This window comes from Typopeltis vanoorti, chromosome 22, assembly GCF_054136105.1.
Source record: "Typopeltis vanoorti isolate ZY-2024b chromosome 22, IOZ_Tvanoo_1.0, whole genome shotgun sequence".
Classification (NCBI taxonomy): Eukaryota; Metazoa; Arthropoda; class Arachnida; order Uropygi; family Thelyphonidae; genus Typopeltis; species Typopeltis vanoorti.
In genome coordinates this window covers 44,211,445-44,236,519 of record NC_143570.1, presented here as the reverse complement: position 1 = coordinate 44,236,519, position 25,075 = coordinate 44,211,445, and the positions used below count along the sequence as shown (strand labels likewise).

The 25,075-nt window shown below is 35.9% G+C and overlaps 1 protein-coding gene, 1 non-coding gene and 1 pseudogene across 2 annotated transcripts in view; 1 reads left to right on the top strand and 2 right to left on the bottom strand.

Annotated features, from left to right (window-relative positions):
- Positions 1-25,075, bottom strand: part of cnk (connector enhancer of ksr) — a 221,522-nt gene that overhangs the window by 83,327 nt on the left and 113,120 nt on the right. The window contains exons 8-10 of the mRNA XM_090412454.1: positions 23,763-23,867; positions 13,040-13,164; positions 5,695-6,341 (exon numbers count right to left, since the gene is read on the bottom strand). Of these exons, the coding sequence (XP_090268580.1) occupies positions 5,695-6,341; positions 13,040-13,164; positions 23,763-23,867 (877 nt within the window). The remainder of the gene's footprint in view (positions 1-5,694; positions 6,342-13,039; positions 13,165-23,762; positions 23,868-25,075) is intronic.
- On the bottom strand, positions 8,911-9,083 carry LOC150094372 (U2 spliceosomal RNA; annotated as a pseudogene).
- LOC150094371 (U2 spliceosomal RNA) lies at positions 9,051-9,248 on the top strand. The gene has a single exon (XR_016550284.1). It is a non-coding gene; the product is annotated as a U2 spliceosomal RNA (small nuclear RNA).

Below are 25,075 nucleotides of genomic sequence, written 5' to 3'. Positions count from 1 at the left end.
CTGGAAAAATAGATAAGAGAGGAGGATAAAATCCAACTTGGTAGAGATCCCAAAATGATAAACATGAGTAACAGAAGAAAATACACAGTCAGATGCTGCTCTTCTGAAGATGTGAACTATTTAAAGAAAGAAAAACCTACAAATATAAGTAAAACTACTATCATGGGTAATTTCAATTATAAGGATAAAGAATGGAATTAGGAAAAAGCATACAAAATGAAGGAGAAGAAAATTTACACAGTAAACTAACTAGAAGTACATGACGGAACTTACTCTGTTGATGTTGGAGCTAGAAAGAGCATCTAAAAGTCAGTATATAAATGACTGAGCTGTTTTACCTCCAACTAGAGAGAGAGAGAGAGAGAGAAAGAGATTGTGCAGTTTTAACCTAGGGAAGTGGCAAATCATGTAAGAGCTTCAAAAAATGGTGTATGTGTATGTGTGTGTGTAGAATTAGAAGGCAGGTAAAAATTGTGCCTTAGCATGAAGAACTGCATGGTAGAGGAATCATGTAGTGCATGGAAAGTGATTAAAGCATGCCTGAAGGAAACCACAGCTGATTGAATTCCTATAGGCAAGAAAATAAATCATATGCATGTTAAACAGATGAATAAGACTGAAGAAAGAGTTAAATAAAAAGAAAATGTGGATCAAATATAGGGAGAAAGGTATTGTTAAGTCTATTATTATCATTTGAAGGGAGTCTGTGTTGCTGTGATGAATTCCTTCTTCCAGTCTCCATATTTGCAGTTTTTCTCTCCAAGTTTAATAACTTCCTTTACCCAAGGAACAGCATAAAAATCATACTAAGAAAAAAAACAAGTAAGGAAGGCAAAACAAATGAAAAACAGTCTTCTAGACAAAACAGACCCCAAGACAATTTTTTTTTACTGCGTAAAGTATGAGAAAGAAAGAAAAAAACAGATCATGTAAGAAGAAATGTGAATGCTACAGAAGCAGCTGAGGTAAATGAGCATTTTAGTAAGGTACATATTCCAGACAAAGTCTATTTCTTATCTGGATGATGATGAAACTAGATTGAAGGATAAGCTGAAAGCAATTGCAAGAGTTTGTTTACACAGAGCAGTGGAACCAGACAGAATATTAGCAAGGATGCTAAAAGAATGTGCAAAAGAATTATCAGTGACTGTAACTTGAACTTAAAGTCAACATAAGCACAATTATTAATGAGTAGTCAAAGGAAGGCAAGATAATTCCATTACACAAGAGTGGACCTAGGACAAAAGCAACCAAGAAGCAACAAATTATAAGCCAATCATTATCTCTGGAGCAGATGGCTGACTGACAGCTTTCAGAGAACCTTAATCCTCTATAGAGGAGACAGCATGGTATTGTCAAGGATAAGTCTGTGTTTTTGGCAGCGTGCTAACACTATAATAGTGACTGCAGAGTTAGATAACAGAAATGAATACCACAAATTTTGCAGAGTATTGGACAGGATTCCACACTGAACTCAAAGGGATGGGTATGCAAAATTAAGTTTGTGATGGCTGACTGACAGGTATCAGAGAATAATATAAACCGGCCACATAGGTATTGAGTAGAACAGCAGGATGACTAGTACTGCAAGTTTCTGTACCACAGTGTTCTGTACTATTCAATTTATTTAACTTGTATGTTAATATTTGGATAGTAATATACAATTATTTGTCTAATGTAAATTTAGAAAGGGTGCAGGAACTTTCCAATATAGAAACCTTATCTGAACAAGATATAACAAAAAATACAATTTTATTTAATGCTGACCATAAAAACACACTTATATTATAGCCTACCAGTTTCGCCAGCAGACTGTCTGGCTTTTTCAAGGCATTTATGAAAAGACATAAAAACTAGTAAATGCAAATTGAAAGGAACATAAAAAACGTTGTAAACCAACTAGTAGCTAAGGTTACACGTTCACGTGACAGAGGACTTATTGTTCTTATTCATTATCACGCATGCGTGATTGTTGTAAACGTGTAATGTGATTACTGGCTAGCTGTAGTTCAGCTTGATTAAGAGAGAGGATAAGGTTTTTCCACGAAATGTTTAGAATTACACCCTGATTTCTGTTGAGGTTTCTGCCGGTTATTGACACTATTGTGGCTTCTTTGAATAAACGATGTCTGTAGTCATCATCAAGTTATGGCATGGAACTGTTTTGCCACTCTATCGTATGATTAGATGTACAGAAATGATGTGCTAAGCCGGAAGAGATACTTCTGTTGTGGTTTACATCACCAACATGTTCTTTTTGTCTGATTTCTAAACTCCGTGAAGTTTGTCCTGTGTAGGCAAGACCACAGGAGCAGGGAATGTAATATACTCCTGGATATTTGTAGAACGGTACCTTATCTTTTGGAGATCCTAAAACTTTTCTGATGCTGGTGGTTGTTTGAAGACCACTCTGATGTTGTAGGCTCTTAGTATTCTTGCTATTTGATAAGAAATTGACTTGATGAAAGGGATCACTACAGTAGAAATGTGCTGGGAGTGGGATTCTTCTTGTCTGGGGTTGTCACTGTATAGATATTTTTTTATGATGTTTTGAGGATATCCATTTTATGATAATGTGTTGGCTATTAGTGAGAGTTAAGTCTGAGTATCCTCCTCTTCTGATATAAACTTTCTGGCCCTATATTTCAACATGTGGATAATGCTCAGTTTGTGTGCCTTGGGATGGTTTGAAGTATAATGAAGATATCTTCCAGTATCTGTGGGCTTTCTGTAAATAGATAATTTGACACTGCTTGATTGTTTCTTTATCAAAATGTCTAAAAAATGCAGTTGGTTGTTGTTTTCCATTTCCAGAGTGAATTTTATCTTGTTATGTATTGAGTTGATTTTATCCACAAACGATTTTAGGTTTTCTAAGCTGTCTTGCCATATAATGAAGATATCGTCAACATATCTCCACCATGTAGATGGTCTGGGGGAGATTGTGGAGAGAATTTCTTTTTCAAGTTTTTCCATGAAAAGGTCTGCACAAGATGGTGATAGTGGGCTTTCCATTGTTAGGCCTTTTAATTGTTGGTATATGGTGTTGTTAACCTTGAAGAAATTAGATTGAAGGCAGTGTCTAAACATCTGTGTGATGTCTAGAGGAAAAAGATCTTGGATAATGTTTATTACCTCTTCTACTGGTACATTGGTGAAAAGGGATACAACATCTAGACTGGCTAGCATGTCTGTTGGTGCAATCTTAATGGCTTGGAATTTATTTACAAAATGTTGACTATTCTTGATATAGGATTCTGTTGATCTTATTTTATTATTTAATAAGTTTGCAAGATGCTTTGCCAAAAGGTAAGTTGGTGATGATCTTCCATCAATGATTGGACAGAGCAGTATATCCTGTTTATCATTTTAGGTGTCCCATATAGTCTTGGAGTGATAGGATGTGAGGATTTTAGTGTTCTCTTCACTTCTTATCATAATAATCTTTAGAGTTAAGGATAACTGTAGAATTTCCCTTATCAGCCTTTGTAATAATGATATCTTTGTTTTTCTTCAAGTTGAGAATTGCCTTTCTATCATAAGGAGACGCGTTGAGAACAGGCTGTTTGGCTTTGGCTAGGATTATCGTACTTTTGAATCTAATAGTGTTGGAGTAATATAGTATAATATAATATAATAGTCTAATAGTGCTTGGAGTTTAGAAATCAGCTAAAAAGAACATGTTGGTGATGTAAACCACAACAGAAGTATCTCTTCCAGCTTAGCACATCATTTCTGTATGTCTAATCACACGATAGAGTGGCAAAAAAGCTCCATGCCATATCTCGATGACGACTACAGACATTGTTTATTCAAGGAAGCCACAATAGTGTCAATAACCAGCAGAAACCTCAACAGAAATCAGGGTGTAATTCTAAATGGTTCGTGGAAAAACCTTATCCTCTCTCTTAATCAAGCTGAACTACAGGTAGCCAGTAATTACATTACATGTTTACAACAATCACGCATGCGTGATAATGAATAAGAACAATAAGTCCTCTCTGTCACGTGAACATGTAACCTTAGCTACTAGTTGGTTTACAACATTTTTTATGTTCTTTTCAATTTGCATTTACTAGTTTTTATGTCTTTTCATAAACGCCTTGAAAATGCCAGACAGTCTGCTGGCGAAACTGGTAGGCTATAATATAAGTTTGTTTTTATGGTCAGCATTAAATAAAATTGTATTTTAATTATAAACGACCAAATATGTTTAGTTTAAACAAGATATAACAAAGTCAGAAAAAAATCTGAACAAACTGGTTCCATGAGAAAATTGCAATAAACATGAGTTCAGTGTTGCTGAGTACAAAGTTATGCATTTTGGAATAAGGACAATGAAAGTAGAGTATTACACTAATAGTAATTTGCTACAAATAGTCAATGAAGCTAGAAACCTGTGGTGATGGTAGGCAAAGTACAGAGGCCACACACTGCTAAGGTGACCAAGTCATCACATCAGATGACTGCAATGTTGAAAAGAACATTAACTTTCAGTTAGAAGGCATGTGAGGTCTATGTTTTTCTCATGGCATGCTAGTGAGTGTGTTGAATAGGTTACGAGTGATGATAGTGCATTTTCAGTAGATGTTTTTAAAGAATTATAAGTATGCAGGTTTTGTTTGACAAAGAGGCCTTCTCTCGAGTCCTTGGAGGATAATAATAAACTGAAATATTCTATTGTTTTGTTTCACTTATAACTTATCAATGCACAAAAGATGGCCTTGATACTAGCATCGAAATTTTGAATTTTGCAAAGTTTAATATTTATGTAAGTGTGATGTCTGTTAGATGTTTTCAAGTCTTCACATTACATTAAGTTAATATTCATACAAATTGTGAGCACACAGAAATGCACCTAGTACACAAAGTTTGAGGGCTGTGGTATTCAAATGCTGCCCCACAGGTATTATGAGCAACACACGCGCCAAAAAATCAACTCTCTATACTATCAGTGGCTGGATACAGCTCAGTGGTCATCACTGTGCTTCTCTCATCCCAACTAAACACATCATGACCACTAATTCTTACCTGCTTGGACCAGGTATTGTCCTACATGATGAAAATATGACCTAATGGATCTGGATGACTCTTCTAGCAAGAAAACATCCAGTATCACAAGACACATATAGTGTATACATGATTTGAAGATTATATCCAAGTATTCTGTGTGCTCATTGACAACACAATTCTCCTTATTTGAATTCCATTGACCTATTGTGAGATTATGTAAAACAATGCATCTGCCAGTTGACACAGTGCCTTGTTCAGTTGCTGAACTCCAAGATGTTATTCTTGCTAGATGGACTAGAACACCTTCCATGGTCTAGTGGAGTCAATGCCAAGACAGGTGCAAGTGGTTATCTTGGTTATCGTGGTGTTTCTTCATGAGTGTATATAGAACTGTCCCCACCACTCTTCAAAGCAGAGTGGCATATATGTGCAAACTACTAACACAGTGTTCAATGACACCCTGACATTACTGGTCCATTATAGGAGTGAACTGAATCATTCATAACAGAAACTATTCCTTGGTATATGCCTACCTATTTTACACAGCTTGGAATGGATAAGTAAAAATTCTTAAAACAGTGGATTCCACTGATGACTAAGTGTACCTAGCTTGACAGTGTAATATTGCATGCAGTGACTGCCTACCAAAACTTAATGTTATTTAAATGTGCAAAAACTTACCGGCTTCACCATAAACTGGAACATTTTCTACATTCTGAAAATTTCCTTCACTAATTCTGCATGTTTTTTCCACATCACTTTTGATTTCATCTGCATAATTCAAACATTTGTTTTCTAAAATTGTGTACTCTTCTTCTTGAACTGGAAGAATAATATCTGGTCTAGAAAAATTGGTATTTTGTTCAAGATTCTGTAAATTTTCTTTTCCATTACCAAGACTAACTGTAGTCAATGGACAGTTGGACATATGATTAAATGTTTCTATGCTTTCATTGTGTTCAGTTCCTAATACTGTACAATTTTCTTCTAAATCATCTGATTTAATAGTATCTAGAGTTTCAACAATCAGTTTCAATCCATTTTCAGAAGAATCAGCATGTCTTGATGGATCATGAGAGATACTTCTTGCAATATTATCCTTCTTTTTTCCCAGTGGAGCAACCAATTCTTCTATACTTACTGGGGGACGTAAAACAGTAGGTGATGCTCCACTAACAGTAGCTCTTCGCTGAACTGCGGCTCTTGACTTCACAGGAAACATATGGTACTGGACAGGATTAATTATTGGAAGATTAAGTTGATGTGATGCTGGAGCTGAATCAGCAGGAAGAAAAGCAGAATCGTCATCATCCTCATCTGCCTCATCCCTACATAATGATCAATATAATATGTTAATGTAAAATATCATAACTTGACACTCAAACAGTTCTCACAAATTCATCCAGAATACAAATTACTCACACGTAACCATATACACAATTCATATAATTTTTTTTTTGGGGGGGGGGATTTTATTTCAGAATTAAATGTCTCCAAGTCACTTAATTAGAAGCAGTTAAAATCTAAGTAAATACAGGAAGACGCTGTGATGTAAAGACAAATCCTGCACTATTATACTCCACTTTTTATTTATCATCTATATGAATCACATTGTAAAAGAAAGTGGCATTAAACTTAATATTAAAAATCAGAGACATCAAACTTAGCACTTAGCTTTCTGCAGAAGATGATAATGTACTCCTAAATACATCCAGTGCATGTCCTCAGGATTTTCTAACTAAATTGAATAACAGCTGTAACAAATTCAGCATGAAAATCAGCAATAAAAAGTCAAACCTATGAAAATAGGCAGGAACATAGAAAACTTCAGCTTCGTTATTCTCAATGAAGAACTTATAGAACAAGTAAATATTTCAGCTATTTACTCATAGTTTTTAGTAAAGATGGTAAATTAAAATAGACAACAGAAAAAACAAAGCTGTTATGGCAGGGGACAGTTGAATAGCTTTGTATGGAATAAGAGAGAAATCAGCCAAAATACTAAACTAGCAGTACACAGGACAGTATTCAAACCAGTTAGGGGTCTGAAAGTTGGGTCAGAAATAAAGCACTTGATCAAAGATTAGGAACTGCAGATATAAGCGTTCTGAGAAAAGTAAGTAGATGGCATCAATAGCAGAATCATATTAGAACTGAAAATATTAGAAAGGAACTTGACATTATTAGCATTGAAGAATGTGTCAGCAGAGCATCTAAATGGTATCGGTCACTTAAATAGAATGGGAGAGGAAAGATTAGCAAAATAAGTGTTCTTTGCTAGGTTGGCAAGGAAAAGACCCAGAGGAAGACCAAGATCTAGGTGGATTGATTCAGTCAGAAGTGTCTTAGAAGGTTGAAATATTAGATACAACAACATTGGAGTGCTGACAAGTAATGGACAATTTGGAGGAAATTTGTTGATTGGAGATTATTAATTATGTAAACTTAATCATGTAGTTCTGTCATAGCAGCCTGTATAGCCCTTGACTCACCAGGAAATTGATAGGTCACTTAATATGGTTTATGTCAGCTTGTTAGACATCCAAGCTGACATAATATAAAATACTTAATATGAATGTACACAAAGTCTTAAGGAGGAGGATTACCAACTTGCACCCATTAAAATGGCCTTGAATATGAGCTTCAGATCCAGGCATATACATACATATGCATTAAAGTTTAATCAAATAAAAAGCTGATTTTTATTTTTGTTCAATTTTTATTTTAGCATCCCATTTTGGTGTAAATAAAGAAAGTTCAGTTTAAAACCAAAAACTCCTGCAATTACCAAAAATAAACTAGTGAATTATTTGAGAATCATGCCACAATAGGAAAAAAGATGGAGAAGGATGTGCAAGAAGTTTCAGAGAAATTTTAATTCTTACTCCACGAATTCTTACTAAAAGCAACATTCTTTTGTTTTGATGATCTCATGCTAGAGGACAAAACCTGTTAATTGCCTCTTGTTGAGTCATTTATTGGTAAAGAAATAAAATCGGAGAAAAACAAGAAATCAGAAAGAACAATTACTACATAAGATAAAGTAAATTGAAAGGTAGTGCTATAATAAAATTTTTATAATTATGTGGAACAATCAAGTACAATATAAGAAACAGAACCAACTCCTACACTCTCTGCAAGCCTCTCATTTATTACCAAAGTATGGATTTCTTCATGATCTCAATTCAGAGGCAATATTCTTATGTATATAGACCATTGATAGCTATGTGCTTGATAAAAGACTTTAAATAACACCTCATTCTTACATGATCTTTCTTTAGCTCTTTACAACTGGTTAGTTGCCTTCTTCTCTACCTGGACATTCAATGTGCATGGTGACAGTGGCAAGTTTGCAGTGGAATGGGGAATAAAGGCACTCATTTCAGTAAAGATTATTTCGTTTTAGTTATTTGCTCAGAGCTGGATCAGGAGAGTGGAAATAGTATTCAGACCATGGAAAAAAGGTGCAGAAATCCTGGAGATCATCCCATTTGGCAGTACTGTATTGCTACAGGATACAGAACTGGCTGGGAAAGATTGATCTGTAGAAAAGAAAAAGTGGATAAGGTTACAGTCAGAGTTGCCAAGAGGAGAGTAAACATCTAAATGAATCTAGAAGCTAGGTTAAGAAAAGGTGTAATGAGCAAAACTCTGTTTACTCTTATGAATAAAATGAATCCTTCTATGTTTTATTGCAAACACACCTGTGGAATTAAATAAAATATTTCCTTTTTTATGTTGAGTTTTTTTTTCTACACTATTTAAATATTAATAAAACTCACATTTGATAGTAATTATGTTAATTTTTGTTTTATTATACATAGTAAGGACGAGTGCTGTTTTGTGAAATTCTTGTTTCAGCTTAGTAATATGTTTTTCCTTTCTCCCAAATGGAGAAAGAGATGACCCCCGAGGTAGTGCAATACCAGGGTAACTTAGGACAAAGTTTTAAATAAAATAAATTTAAATAAAATATTGAAATAATTAGTTTAATATCTTGAGCAGATATTAAAGTGATAAGAACAGATACTACACTTTTCACATCTCAGCCTTTTGGCTAAGATAAGAATGTAGTATCTGTTCTTATCAGCTACTCTCTGCTATGGGCCACAACATATTAAACTGATTTTTGGAAGGCATCAAGAGCTTGGGAGGGAGGGGGGGGGGTGGCTGCTCAACTTTAGCTGCAAGTTTTTTTCTGGTATTTTACAACCTCACACACACGCACAATATATATTGTGCGTGTGTGTGTGCGTGCTGGGTCAAGATGTAAGATGTATTGTTTATTGTTGCAGTCAGAAAAGTCTGAAAACATTAGTCTAGACAATACAGTCACTTGAACTCATGTAAACAGTGAATTTTTGTAGCTATGCTAATTTAAGCAAATTAATTTAGTGCTATCAATTTTACAGGCTATAGCTAGACAAAATGTAGTTAGCTATATAGTTAGTCACTAACTAATGTAGTTAGCAATAGCTAGATTTTAAAAAAAAGTTGGGCAGCATTAATATGAGAAATATTATATTAGCACATGCACTGAGTGAGACTGGAAAATTTCACACAATGTTTTTCATGCACACATGGGCCAGTAAAAATTAGAGGGAACATTGCCAGGGAGAATAATGAAAAGACAGTTACTGAAACAAACTCCAACTCAAAATCAGCAGAAATCTGAGGACTGGCATCATCAATATAAAAAGAATCCATGGAAAAGAAATGGAACTGGAAGAAAAATTGGAGACATACCAGATCGACAGAATAGGTGTTAACAAAACAAACAAGGAAAAAATCTTCTAAATAACAAATACAAGATGTTATATTCAGGCAATAAAGATGAGAGAATTAATGAATTGCTATAGTATTCAACAGATGGAAAGAATACTGTGAGGAACTGTACAGCAGAGTGGATAAAGAAAATGTGGAGCCCTCCCACCAGGAAAATTTTGATTTGGAACCTCCTCCACTTAGGCATGAAGTTTTGAAAGAGCAGTTAAGCAGCTCAACAGCAATAAGGTCCCAGGTGCAGATGAAATCCCAGCTGAGTTAATTAAGGCCACAGGAGACAGAAGGATAAGAGTGTTTCATAGATTGATTACAAGGATATGGGAGACAGGATCACGGCCTAGAGACTGGAAGAAGTCGGTTTTCATACCACTACATAAGAAAGGTGATATAAAGGCATGCAAGAATTATAGAACTATTAGTTTGATATCTCATGCAAGCAAAATTTTATTGAAGATCATAGGATTGGGGCCAAAGTTGAGGCAGAGATGCCCGAGAAACAAGCTAGTTTTAGGAAAGGTAAGGGCATCAGAGATCAGATCCTTTGCTTTAGACAGATCATAGAAAAATATAAAGAATTCAGACTCCCTCCGGTAATGTGTTTCTTAGACTACTCTAAAGCTTTTGACTGTGTTGAGCATGTGAAACTGTGGGAAGTAATGAAAAGAATGGGTTTTCCTCAACACACTATCAGGTTAATAACCAACTTGTATAAGGAGCAACAAGCGACGGTAAGAACAGGTGTTGGATTGACTGACTGGCTTCAAGTTTGGAAAGGAGTTAGGCAAGGATGTTTACTTTCTCCTCAATTGTTTAGTATATATGTGGAGGACATCATGCGTGAAGCATTGGATGAGTTCAGGACAGGAATTAGGATAGGAGGAAGATTGATCAGTAATCTGAGGTATGCTGATGATACAGTACTCCTTTGTAATGACATGGAAGAACTAGGACTAATTCTTGACAAAGTTAACAAGATCAGTAATAACAGAGGACTTCAACTCAATCCTAGCAAGACAAAGATTATGGTTCTCAAAGGAAATACAAACAGAGAAGCTCTTGAGAAACAAGTGTACCTTAATGGAGAAAGAATTGAGGAAGTCAGCAAGTTTGAGTACCTGAAATTCATTATTAATGTGAAGAATTGCTGTTCAGAAGACATCAGAAAAAGGTTAGGAATGGCTAAAACAACAGTCAGAGACCTGTCTAAAATCTGGAAGGATGGATCTATCTACATGGAAACAAAGTTGAGGATTTTGGACGCAGTTGTTTTTCTAACAGTGACTTATGGATGTGAGACTTAGAACCTAAAAAAGTCAGATAAGAACCGGATATCTGCTTTTGAGATGTGGTGTTACAGAAGGCTGTTGAGGATATCATATACTGAAAGGCATGCATACAAATGAATGGGTGTTAGAAAAGATCAGCAGAACTTTAAGGTTTCATAAGGATATTGACAGAAGAAAGTTAAAATATTTTGGACACATAAAAAGGAAGAAAGGGGGACTTCTCAGAACAGTAATAGAAGGTAAAGTTCCTGGAAAAATTGGCAGGGGTAGACCATCAATGAGATGGATGGATGGCGTGTGTGGAGTGACTGATCTTCAGAGAGTTGAGGCTGCCAGAAAAGCAAACAACAGGACTACATAGCGAGGCCTGGTGTGGCACATCACCGAGCATCGGAGTGACCATACGGCATCTGTAGATGCCCAGTGAAGTGAAGAAGAATAGTATTCAACACTAAACATGAGGAAAAGCTTCCTGACTAGAAAGCATATTAAGCAGAGTAATGTGTGCAAACATCTGAACAGGCAACCAGACAATGAGACATATGTGCCCATGGTCCCAAAGAAGGTTCTACTACAGCAGAAGTGCAGGGATTTTTTAAAGCATTAAAGAAAGCTAACAAAATGAAAAAAGCAAAGCTGGTCCTTGCAGGAGATCTAAACAACAGAGAAAGAAATGCTTATCCAAAAAGAGCAAAGGTAATAGTAAGTATTTGCTGGATTTCTGTTTAGAACAGACTAGTCATTGCTAACACACCATGTTCCAATATAAAGATGTACACAAATTCACATGGAAAGAAGACAGAATAAGAAAAGTCATGGACTATGTTACTGTTGATAGTGATGTTTTCTTACTGGGGCATGATAACAATCTCTTCAGGTTGGTTCAGGACACAAGAGAATACAGGGATTTGAAACATAAAGTGATAACCATTTGGTTTTCAACAGGATAAAATTGAATAACATATTGAAAATAAGAATGTAAGAAAGTCCCAAAAAGAATTAGCTTTCAGAGGTAAACCGTACTCAGATATGCAAATATCACTACAAAAAAAAAATAATAAATTAAAATAAATTAAAATTTGAAAACATTGATTCAGCCAGAGAAGCATGTGGTGAAGTTGTGTGCAAGGATATAAAAATAAAACTCCTTGGTGGACTCAGAAAGGCAAGATTAATGAAAAGAAAGCATATCGAAAGTTCCTAATAATTTAGTCAGTATGTGCTCCAATAGAATAAAAAGAAAAAAGTAAAGGCAGAAAATAGCTATGAAAGCTTTTAACTTGGGTATATTATGTATTTTGTGTATTCAAGATACCAAGTAATTTAAAAGCTATGAGAAAACTTTGCCAAGAATATAGATGAACATTGGGAAGGTGGCAAAATGCTTTGGAGGCTATTGAAAAAAGCTTAGAAATAGAAAAAATACTGTAAAAGAAATCCGAGGTGATAAAGATGAAAGACAAACAAAACAAGCAGTGACACAACAGTGGCAGGATATATGTAAGAGGAATGCAATCAGGAATACATATCAATATATGAGATAATTATTTTCAACTGTGTTTACATGTAACTTCAGAATTCGTTATAGTTTGATCCTGTCTTTTTTTTTTTTCTTGTTTTGTTTTCGAAATGCAAAATGGTTTGCAATGTTATTCAGGTCTGTTTGTGAAATCCTGCAGAAAAAAGCAATAATGAAAATCAAAGCCTATCCCATGTGGAGACACATCTTTGAAATAGTGCAAATACCAAGACAGCAGGTGATAAGGTGTGGAACAAACTGCTTAAAGCATGATAAATCTATCACTAGCATGAGTGTTACATTTTGTTAAAAAATATGATCGCTTATCCATAATTATTAATTATTGTTTTGTTTTCCAACAACCTCAATATCTAAGTTTTGCATTAAAATTTTGGATTTATGAAATAAGAGTATTAAAAATAAAAAGTTGGTATACCCTGCACTATGGGAATCTGTTGCCTGACCTTCAATGTGCAAGGAAGAATTTCCTTCAGACCACTTATGAACTTTACCAAAGGCACTCTTTTTGGACGGAATCCTATATGGCCTCAAAATTATCACCTACAAGAAGTCAGATATGTAAATTTTGTTAACACAATACTAGAGCTCTTGGTCATATCACGAATTTTATAAAATAAATATTTAATTTATCATGCATATAAAAAAAAATTATTGATGGAAAAAAAAAAGAAAAGAAAGCTGCTTGAACTGTACTTTTGTTTGGAATATGAAATATTAGTTTCTTAAAATAAGGAATGCTTACAACATTAAAAAAAAAATGCATATACAAAGGAAATTGAAGTACAAAAACATAGCTCTTTCATCATCTTGAATTTCATAAGTAACAGAGAAAGAAAAGCTTAAACTATGAAATAGGAAGATTTTCCTCACAGTGACAATTATCACAGGCAATTTTGCAATTAAATGCATTTAAATTGTGCAGTTAAGAAAAGTATATAAAGGTAGAATAAATATCCATGGAATCGATCCTTGTCCATGAAGTGAGAAACCTTTATTTGGTCTCTTTCGACAAAAGGTGAATTAGTCGGTCTCATACAGAGGTAAAGGATTTTTTTCACCCATATGCAGGTACTGCATAAGAAACATGAAAGACCCTTGCGGTTAAATATATGCCCCACAGAACATCCGCCTCACTAACATCCGTGGCCACAACTACAATCTTCAGTCTATCAAATCCACCTACTCGTTTTGGCAGAAACTCAAATCTCACCTCCCCCAGCACTATTAATCTCACCCTTCCAAACTACAAACTCTTTAACTCCTTTCAATCCAAGAGTAGTGTCTGCACATATATCCACTCTGACATACCTTGAATAAAGAGCACCTAACCTAGAATTGCCCAATTTTCACCTTCTATGGCTGAAAATATCCCTTCCCCACTCAGTCATATTCATTTGCTGTTTCTATCGCTCTCCTAATGCCAACAACCACTCTGAGTTCATTGATTTCCTCTCCTTAAAAATTGATTTTCTCCAGTCCCACTTTCCTAATGGCTAAATTATCCTCTTAGGAGATTTTAATGTCCACAACACCAACTGGCTTTCCTCCTCAAGATGTACAGATCTTGCATGCAGAGATGCTAAATCATTTGCCATCCCAAACGACCTTACACAAATTGTTCACATGTAAACCAGAATACCAGATAACTCAACCACTCCCAAAACCCTAGATCTCTTCCTCACCAATGACCCTTCTAAAGACAGTTAATGTAGTGACTCCCCCCCCCTGTTAATTCTGACCACAGTCTAGTATTTATCTAGTCCCCCATGCAACAACACTTACACAGCCACTCCCATACAAGAGAGTTTGGCACTATAACAGTGCCAAATGGGACAGTGTCCATGACTTCTATGCCTCCTTCCCATGGTTGGACCATTGTTTCTAGTCTTCCAATCCAAACGTATGCACTGAACACATCAAAGTAATCCTCACTGGAAAAATAAATTTCCCAGAACTCTGAACTGCTGTCCCGTAACTAAACCCAGGTTCTCCAAAAGATGTGCCAAGGCTGTACAAATGAAAAGTCAAGAATACAACAACTGGTTTACATCAAGAACCCCATCCTCCTTTAATGCCTATACCCAAACCCAAAATAGAAGCAAGAAAACTATTAATGCTTCCAAAACATAGTTTGAAAGAGCAAAAAGCAGGAAACTTGTAGCCTGCCTAAATGACAGCAGACCCTTTTGGTCTCTAACACCAAAGCAATTGGTCGTAACTTTTGCCCAACACTATTCACACTTCTACCATACCCAGATGCCTCAATTGCATTATCATCCACAGAAAAAGCCAATCTTCTGGCTCCACACTTTGCCTCCAATGCACGCATAACTGACAATGGTAAATTCCCCCATCCATTCCAGCTGGTCAATATATAGTGCCCCTATATATCGGCTAACTCACCTTCGAAGGTGAGTTAGCCGATCTCATACGGAGGTAGCAGGGTTTTTTCTCCCGGAAACTCGGGTTTTTCATCCTGCATACAGACAAATCGGCCCTTCAGAACACACGCAATTTACAGACAAAACATACTAATTGTGGTAGTGGTGGAGGTGGGCGGTAGATGCCGTTGATGGAGATGATTCATAGTAGTGGTTCGGTGTAGTGGGTGAGACAGTTGTAGGTGTCCTCCCGCGATGAGTCTTCGGACTCCTTGGAGGTGTCGGGAATAATAATAATAATAATATATCCTTTTGCCAGAAAGATCAGAAAACTATTGTCGAAATTAGACACAAAAAAGTCTCGTGGCCCTGGTGGCATTCCTCCAATTTTCCTGAAGGTTTGTGCACCAGAACTGACTCCTATCCTATGCTGCCTGTATATGCTGTCTTGCTCCACTGTTATCTATCAAATCCCACAGCCTGGAAACTGGCCTATATTCAATCCATTCCCAAGAAGGACAACAAATCACTGCCATCTAACTACTGTCCTATCTCACTCACGTCGGTCCTATCTAAAGTAATGGAGAAAACAATTAATTCCCAACTCCTACACTGCCTCGAAGGTACCCAAGCTAATAAATGACTGCCAGTATGGATTTCGTCACTGCTGACCAACAAGCGATCTACTAACATACATCACCCATCTCTGGACAAATGCCATGGAGAAGTTTGGCAAATCTCAAGTGATTGCACTTGATATCTACAAAGCTTTTGACTGGGTCTGGCACAAAGGCTTACTAAGCAAACTTTCATCATTTGGACTATCTAAGGACTTCTGCAGTTGGATTGCTAGCTTTCTGTCTGGACGCACAATGTGTATGATGATTCCTGATAAGGAACCATCCACACTGTGTGGATGGTTCCTTATCCTCTCACCATTCAACTAATGCCGGTCCCACAAGGCTCTGTCCTCTCACCACTCCTCTTTCTTCTGTATGTCAATGACCTACTTCAGTTTGACTTCTAACCCAATACACAGTTTTGCAGATGACAGCACACTGCACTCTTCCCTTTCATTGAATAAACCTTACTCTAAACAACTCACCTCAACCTACAGAACATCAACCACCACTGCTCTCAATTCTGATCTTCAGGCCATACTCCAATGGGGCTCAGATAACCTCATCAATTTCAATACTAGTAAAACCCAGTTCCGTCTTATTTCTTACAAAAAAAGAACCATTTTCTCTCAGTATTATTTTTGATAACATTCAAATTTACAGTCCACATGAGATTTCTCTTCTTGGAATTACCCTGACATCAAGCCTCTCCTGGCATAAACACATCACAGCCATTGCATCGTCAGCTTCTAAAAAACTAGGATTTCTCTTTCACTCAAGATGTTACTTCACCTCTGAACAGCTGTTAACCTTATACAAATCACAAATCCATCCAGCTAATCGAATACTGCTCTTAGATTTGGAGTGGGGCTCCTAAGAGCTCCCTCAAAATGCTTGACTCAATACAGAGGAGAGCAATTAGATTGATAAATGACCTCTCGCTCACCATCATTAACCCCCCCCCCTACTTTTGCACAGACATTTGGTTTTAGCAACTTGTGTATTCTATAAATATTTCCATGGCAAATGTTCATCTGAAATAGTATCAATAATTTCCCCCACTCAGTACTAAGCCTGTTAGGACATGTGCAGCTGCCACCCAATATCCCTTCATAAATACCTGGAAATCCACAGAACAAGTTCCTTCTCTTCTTTCTTCATCCCTGCTATTGCTGTACTGTGGAACAGTCTTCCCCCATGATGTGTTTCCCAAGGAATACAATATACAGGCTTTAAAATCAAATGTAAACAAAGTTTCTCCTTTCCTAACCCATTAGCCATATATGGTAGTAATGTACTATAGTAGGTTGATCAACCAACCTCTCGTGTATGGGGCCCAAAATAAAAAACACCTTGAGAATAATTAAAGCAACAAGAACCATACCAGAACTATCATGCAAGGGAGTTCATCTTCAAAAAGAAGTTTGCTTATGTATATAAGCAAACTTCTTTTTGAAGATGAAACTTGAACCACCTGACAGTTACAATTTGGCACAAAACAGAGCAATCTGGCTCACTTTCATCTAATAGACTAAATCCATGAGTTTTATCGCATGAAGATTTCTGTAAATAATTCCTATATTTACAGAAATCTCAGGCAAAAATTCTACTAATAATGGAATTAACTCACGTAAAAGATTCTTTATTAGTAGAATTTTCGCCTGAGTATCAACAAGTACAAAGGCTAATTAAACAATAACTGATATATTCACAAAGCGCCACCTAAGTAGCTAAGGTTAAATTTCCTAAATTTATTTCAACAACAACAAAAAACAGATCCAATGGTTTATGTCTTTCCCCCTTCTGGGAGATGTACTCTATAAATCAACAAATCTTTCCTAACTTAATCTTAGCTACTTAGATGATGCTTTGTGAATATATCAGTTATTGTTTAATTAGCCTTTGTACTTGTACTGATGATGCCTATGATACTCAGGTGAAAATTCTACTAATAAAGAATTTTACGTGAGTTAATTCCATTATTACAATAGTAAGTAATATGTCTACTCATGGTATTTCCTTACTGAAACTTATGAAAGTAGTTAACTACCCCAATCTAGGTGACATGCAAAATACTTCTGTTGCAATTCTGATAGCTTGATGGTGAATAGAGTCTAACCATCGCAGTGTACTCTTCCCAGCAAAAGTATAGACTTGGGACCCATAGTCAAGTTTTAATCTTATGTACAAATGTCCTGTACAAATGAAGTAAAGAACATCTGTCAGTACCCCAACAAGTGGAAGACAATGTGTGTACCTATTTGCAAGAACCTATTTTGAGAGATAGTCAATGGCTTCCTGCAACTGTCTTTGTATGACTTTCTTTCTATGGAAGAAGATTTGACCATTGCAGAATCAAATTCTGCTAATGATGAGAAGGTGAGTCAGTCAGCTTGCTAAATATTTTTGATTGTGCTATCATGATGGATTGCATAAGTGGATATCACAGGAAAGTAATCACTCTCAAATATATTCTTGTCAGTCTTCCACTTGAAGAGTGGGAAAAGGAAGGGTGAGCAGAGGCAGTGAACAAATGCCTATGCATATGGAAGGTGTTGCTTTCTCTGTTTAGGGAGAGAGATTACTATTGTTGAGCATATGCTCCACAACTGTTCCTCTGATGTTTGTTCAAGCACTACCTCACAGAATGTTGTGTCCATTTCAATTTCTCATTAAAAGTAAATGGATGGTAACTGCAATATGACACCATCAAGGTCATCTTGAGAGATATCTGTGGCATACTATTAACAGAGTTCTGACTGAAAGTTTGGACTGCAGCTGCTTCTACATTCATGTAGATGGCAACTCCTCCATGGACAGAAGTCCATGGAGGAGTTGCCTATCCTATCCTATCCATATGAATCATGTTAATATTTTGTAATGTTGGATCATCTCTCAGCTTTAGATGTTTCCTGTAGGTATAATTATATTGGTTTATACTTATGCAAGAGGCCCTTGATGTCAGTGATGTTTTGATAGAATCTGCAACAATTTCATTGCAGGAATGTTTTCGTTATTTCTTTTTGGTGGTATCATCTGGCTTCCTTTGCTGAGCACTTCCACTTTCATTAGCCTTAGATTTTTTTCTTTTTAGAGAATTGAGGACAGTCAGCACTCATCATTTCCTCTTCATCAGGAAAAAATATCCAAGACATTGTCATATTGTACTATCTAGGGCACTAAATACATGAATTATTTTACCTTCTTTGGGGGGGGGGGGAAACAAAGATATCCGTGCTATCTAAAGATGGTCTTTTTTTCTTTGGTGCACCTTCCAATATCTTTTTTATTGGAGGTTTTTTTTTGTGGATTTTCAGGCAGCAGGATCATCTTTGGCAAGGCATCCAGAGTGGGGTCCATACCAATCAGTCTTCTTTATTTGCTCAAAGGAGATGGAAAGCAGGTCGTATTGTTTACAGATGTTACAATTGTTTGAAGACAGTGTCAACATACAGGATCTCTATTGACTTTTTTTTTTTTTTTTTTTTACAGTTTCCTTCTTGGCTTAAGAGGGCTTACCAGATGTTGCTGCCAATTTTGGTGGTATATTGCCTTCTGCCTCCTGATAAGCGATTCATTGCTCTGTTTTTATTTTTTGTACCTCCTCCTCATCGTTCCACCTTTGACATGCTCAGACATAAGCTGGATGGTTTCCCTTACAATTAGGGCATTTTGCTCTTGCAACCTTTGTTTTCATGGTCTTTACTGAAACATTAGGTGCAGATGGCAGATCCAAGACAGGCAGTTTCTGATTTTCAGTTTGCATTTTTATGGTTTCGTGATATGGTTAGGGCTTTTTGAGAGCCACTGATAAACAAGAGGATGAAAAAGTACTCATTCGAGGAGGGGGGGGGACTTTTGGTGCCAAATCTCCTCATCCATGGAGCCACATATGGATGCCCACTTTACAGCAAGCAGTGACTTTACCTGGGAATGGAATGCCAAAGCTATCCTGAATGCTATACTGGCAGCACAGCAAGTCTTGGACATTGTCCCCAGACCATGGAGAAGGGAACCCACTGAAACACCTTTGACCTTTGGAGGTGCCCACTAGCTAATTGATCCTGGCTTGGCCATCCAAGACTGCCCATCTTGTCGAAGCAGAGGCCAAAGTAGTGTGAGACTACCAGAATCCCCTTTCCACATGCCTGCAGATTGCATCATACTGCAAGCACAGTAGCAAGGCATTTATTCCCAATGATGGTAGTCTGTAAAACGGAATAGTAATAAGAATACAAGAAGAAAAGAATAGAAAAATAATAAGACTGAAAATGGCCAGTACCATCACTGGAAGATCCTCTACACCACAAGCAGATGCCTCACATGGAGGGAGCTGTAAAAGCTGGATGTTGTAGTTATTTGGGTAAAACATTTTGTGAAGAAAGCTGTTTCAAAAAGCAGAGATAGATGGAATAAGAAGAGGAGAAACAGATTCAATGCATTTGCAGTTGGACTGCTGAAATAACAGACAGCTGCTTGTGTTTAACAAGTATCAAGTGGAAAGTGGAGTAATGGTGGATATCAGTTTGGCATCAGAGTGTCCATGGAGTACCTGTAAAAAAACAGCTGAAATAGAATAAGATAATTGTTGAAGTGAGTCAAGAGTAATTATCAAATTCCTGAATTATACCCTCAGGGGATGTACATATGATAGTAGACTTAACTACATGTTAAGTTACATTATTACTAACTGCCTATCAACAATCATCCTCCAGATTAGCCTGTTATATGTCAGCATTTTAATATCATGAAATCTTATATTTCTGTCTTCTAAGGCACCTTTTCTGTATCAATCCACCTACATCTTGGTCTTACTCTTGGTTTTTTTCCTGCCATCCTGGCAAAGAACACTAGTTTTGCTAATCTTTCCTCTCCCATTTGGTTTAAGTGACAATACCACCTGAGATTAGCTCTGCTAACAATGTCAAGTTCTTTCCCAATATCCTTGTTTTTAATATGATAACTGCCATTGATGCCATCTGTTCACACCCTAATCTTTCTTAGCACTCTCATAATCTGTGATGGCTAGTCTTTGATCAAGAATTTTATTTCTAACCCAGCTCTCAGATCCATAAGTTAAAATTCGTTTGAACACTGTCAATATATACATCTAGTTTTTAGTGTTTTGATTAATCTCTCTCTTATTCCATATAAATTTATTTAGTTGACTTCCTACCATACCAGCTTTGCTAATTCTGCTGTTTATTTCCAAATTTAATTTGCCATCTTGACGAAAAATCGAGCCTCAGTAGATGAAATATTTCATTTGTTCTATAAGTTTTCCATTCAGGATGTAGTTGATGTTTTCAGTGTTCCAACCCATTTTTTTTTTTTTTTTTTGTCTTTTTAATGCTGATTTCATACCAGATTTATTACAGCAGTTATTTAATTTGGTCAGGGAATTCTGTAGACTTGTCCTGGACTTATTTAGGAGTATAACATCATCTGCATCAAGTAAAGACCTGAGATCAACATATCCAATCTTGACATCAGGTTTAATACTGCTTTCCTCCATAACATGATCCATACAGATGATGAATACATAAGAGTGGATATAATGTACACCCTTGTCACACACCTGACTTATCAAATCATCTTCCTGTACTTCCTTCAAGTCTGACTGATGATTTACAACTCTAATAGAGACTATGTATTGCTTGATATCATGTTCCATTTATACCATATAACTGCAGCATTTCGAACAGTTTTCCTCTTGGCACCTTGTCACATACCTTTTCCAGATCTACAAAACTTAAATACAGATTCTTGTTATATTCCCATGATTTATCAACTGTTTGTCTTAAAGTGAAAATCTGATCCTGACAACCTCTGTTTGGCCTGAACTCAGCTTGTTCTTTTCCAAGCTTCTCCTCCACAATTTTCTTAGCCATTTCTTAAGAATACTTGCATAAATATTACCAGGAACATTCAGTAGAGAAATTCCTCTGTAATGCTCGCATTCAGCTTTATTCCCTTTTTATAGATGAGTACTATGAGCACTATACCCCCAATCATGTGGAATTCAACCCTCTGACCAGGCCTTCTGAATTATGCAGTGTAGCCACTGTAAAACTTTTATACCTCCATATTTGAGCATTTCTGGTGGAAAATCATCTACTTCAGCTGTCTTTCCACATTTCAAGTTTGATAGTTTTTCTACTTCAAGTACAGATATATATTCCAGATGGCATTCCTGTTGAATGTTTTCTACAACCATGCTTTCACAACTAGTCTCATTCAGCAATCTATCAAAGTGATTACTCCATACCTACATCAAGAATATCTTTATACTCAGTTTCATATCTCTTTTATTATCTATTATCTCTAATTCATTTTACAGTACTCTTTCCTACATTTCTGAGCTTTTTCAATAGCCTCCAGAATATTTTACCACCTTCCTGATATTTATTTTCAACGGTCTTATGGACTTACCAAAATCTTCCCATGACTTGTGTTTAGCTAATTTTACACAATGCTTTGCTTTTTACATTTTTCTCTGTATTCCCTAAAAGCACAATATGACTTACTTGCTCTACTTTCGATATGCTCTACTCTCTTCCTTGATTGCCTCTAACTTACTGAGTCCATCATGGAATTCTGATTTTTCTACCCTTGCAAGATTACCTCACCACATGTTTTTCTGGTAGAATCAATCAAAGTTTTCTTTAGGATTTGCCACTGAATCTCCAAGGTATGGTTCCGGTTTTCAAACTCTTTCAGTTTTTTTTGAATAACGTTTGTATATTAGAGTCTACAGTTCAGTTCACATCTGACAGCTGTTCAACTTTGATTCATTTCAAAACTTTCTTACGCACCCTTCTTTTCAATATGAAGTTCAAATTTATGCTGCTCAACACTAAATGCTGATCACTTCCAATTTCAAATCCTTTGCATATGATTGTGTCCTGAACCAGTGGGAAAGCATGACAACAATAACAATCAATGAGACTTTCCTTGTTCCTTGCATTTTCTCTCTGTGAATTTTTGCACATATTTATGTTGGAACATAGTGCTAGTAATAACTAATCGATGTCCCAAGAAGAAATCCAGCAGGTAATTACATGCGAATACCACATATAACTCAAACCATTTATTATTAGCTTTGCTCTTTTCTCCAAATTTCCCTAAACACATTTCTATATGTCTGGTAATCCTTTCTCCCTCTGCTGTTTAGATCTCCAACAAGGTCCAACTTTTCCTTTTTTGTTGTGTCAGCTACTTTCTCTCATGCTTCAAAAAATTCCTCTGCTTCTTCCTTAGTAGAACCTTCTGTGTGACCACAAGCACAAATAACTCTCATGGTCCAGTTCCCCATTCTGATATTCAATCACATCACTCTACTTGATATTGCCTGCCATTAAAAATAATTATTACTGATGATTTTTATATCAGTGGAATTAAATATTCCACTGACACACACACCAAAACAAATGTAATGGATAATAATTGCCTTATAATATACAATATGAAGGCGTTTTTGTCCACACTCTCAATTATGGAATATGTAGTGGAAAAATAATATTTTATTCTTAGGAAAAAGAATCAGGACCTGCTTAGTAGTTTGGTTGTGCTTATCCTGCTAATGAAGTAATGTCTACAGAAGCATAAAATGTGGAATTTGTTTTTGCATATGGATGAAGAATTCCACATTTTAAGTCTACTACATGAAAAAAATTGTAAGTTCAAGTCATATTTTATCTGTGACTAATGAACTGGGAATTATTTGAAACCATTTCCTGTTAATGGAAGAATATGAGCAGGAAGTCTGATCATGAAGAAAAAACAGCATGCAGCTGATTAGATAAAACAAAGTCTCAAAATACTGTTTCCATAGATGTATAAGTATTTTGTGTGACCACAAAATGATGGACTGTCATAAGCATTTCTGTTGTTGACATTTAAATATTAACAGTGGATTAAAAAAAAAATTTTTTAACCAAAAAAAAAAAAAATTATCATTTACAATATCTTTGTTATTATTTTATTATAATAAATTATCATTTATTATAAATTAGAGTATGTATGCATAAGTGAACATATTTTTAAGCATATTTTACTTTTAATACACGGGTATACAAATATTATGGAACAGAATATATGTATGATGGACGTATATCAAACTTATAAAACTTTTTACCTGACCCAAAATGTTGGTGTGCCTTGGCCTTTTTTTTAAAGTGAGGTGAATCTCTGTAGAGTGTTCTCGCATGGCATATACCAGTTTTTTTAACTGCCAGCCAACCTAGAAACACATTCAGAGGACACTATTAATATAACAAGTTGTAATACAATAATGCACACAGGAAATACAACATTTTTAAATTGAATAAAATTTAATTAATTCACTGAAATCATTCACATTACTGTCTTAATTTTAATATATCCAATACATAAGCAGGATGTAATTCCAAATGCGCCTAGTATTTTCAATATTAGTAAAAAAATATGAGTGTTTTTTCCTTCTTTTTTCATAGTACTTCACAGACTGAAAAAAACAAAAAAGATAGTGACGTTTCAGTAATTTAGCCAAGATTTTATATGGAGTTCTCAAATTGACTATTATTATTGTACTTTGAGCATTACATGAGTACTTTACTTATACAAGGGTGGTCTGAGTTAGTGCGAGAATTACTGCTGAACTTGATTATATAAAAGACCAATCTGATGAAAGTGCAATGTTCTCGGCCTTGACCATAGATAGCAACATTATCGGCAAGATTATTTTTTTCTAAGTTGGTACATCTGTCATAAGCATCCATGTGAAATTAAAAGTCATTCTATCAAGAAGTTTGTTTTATAAGGCTGTCTGAAGCAAAGGTGTTGTCTGTATCCCTTGAAATGGATAAAACTGAGTATCATGCTGTTATAAAATTCTTTGTAAAAGAAGGTTTAACGCCAAAAGAAATTCATTCAAAGTTCATAGAAGTTTATGGCACACTTCTCCATTGTTTTCGACAATTAAGAAATGGGCTGCTGAGTTTAAACATGGCTGTACCAGCCTTGAAGATGGTCCACATGAAGGACGCCCAAAAAGTGTAACAACACCAGAAATCATTGATCAAATGCAGGATATGGTACTGGATGACCAGCAAGTCAAAGTGAGTGAAATTGCTGAGACTATAGGCATTTCAAGAGAACCAATAGGATATATTTTGCATGCAGAATTGCAAATGAAATGGGCGCCGTGCTTGCTCACAGCAGATCAAAAATGGAATTGCATGAAAATCTCTGAACAGCACTTTAACAAGAATAAAACTGATTTTGTGCAGTGATTTATTACTATGGATGAGACTTGGATTCACCATTACACACCAGAATCTAAATAGCAGTCAAAACAGTGGACAGAAGCCAGTTGTTCAGCACCAAAGAAGACAAAGTCAGTTCCATCAGTTGGAAAGGTCATGGTATCAGTGTTTTGGGATGCTAAAGGCATTTTGTTTATTAATTAAC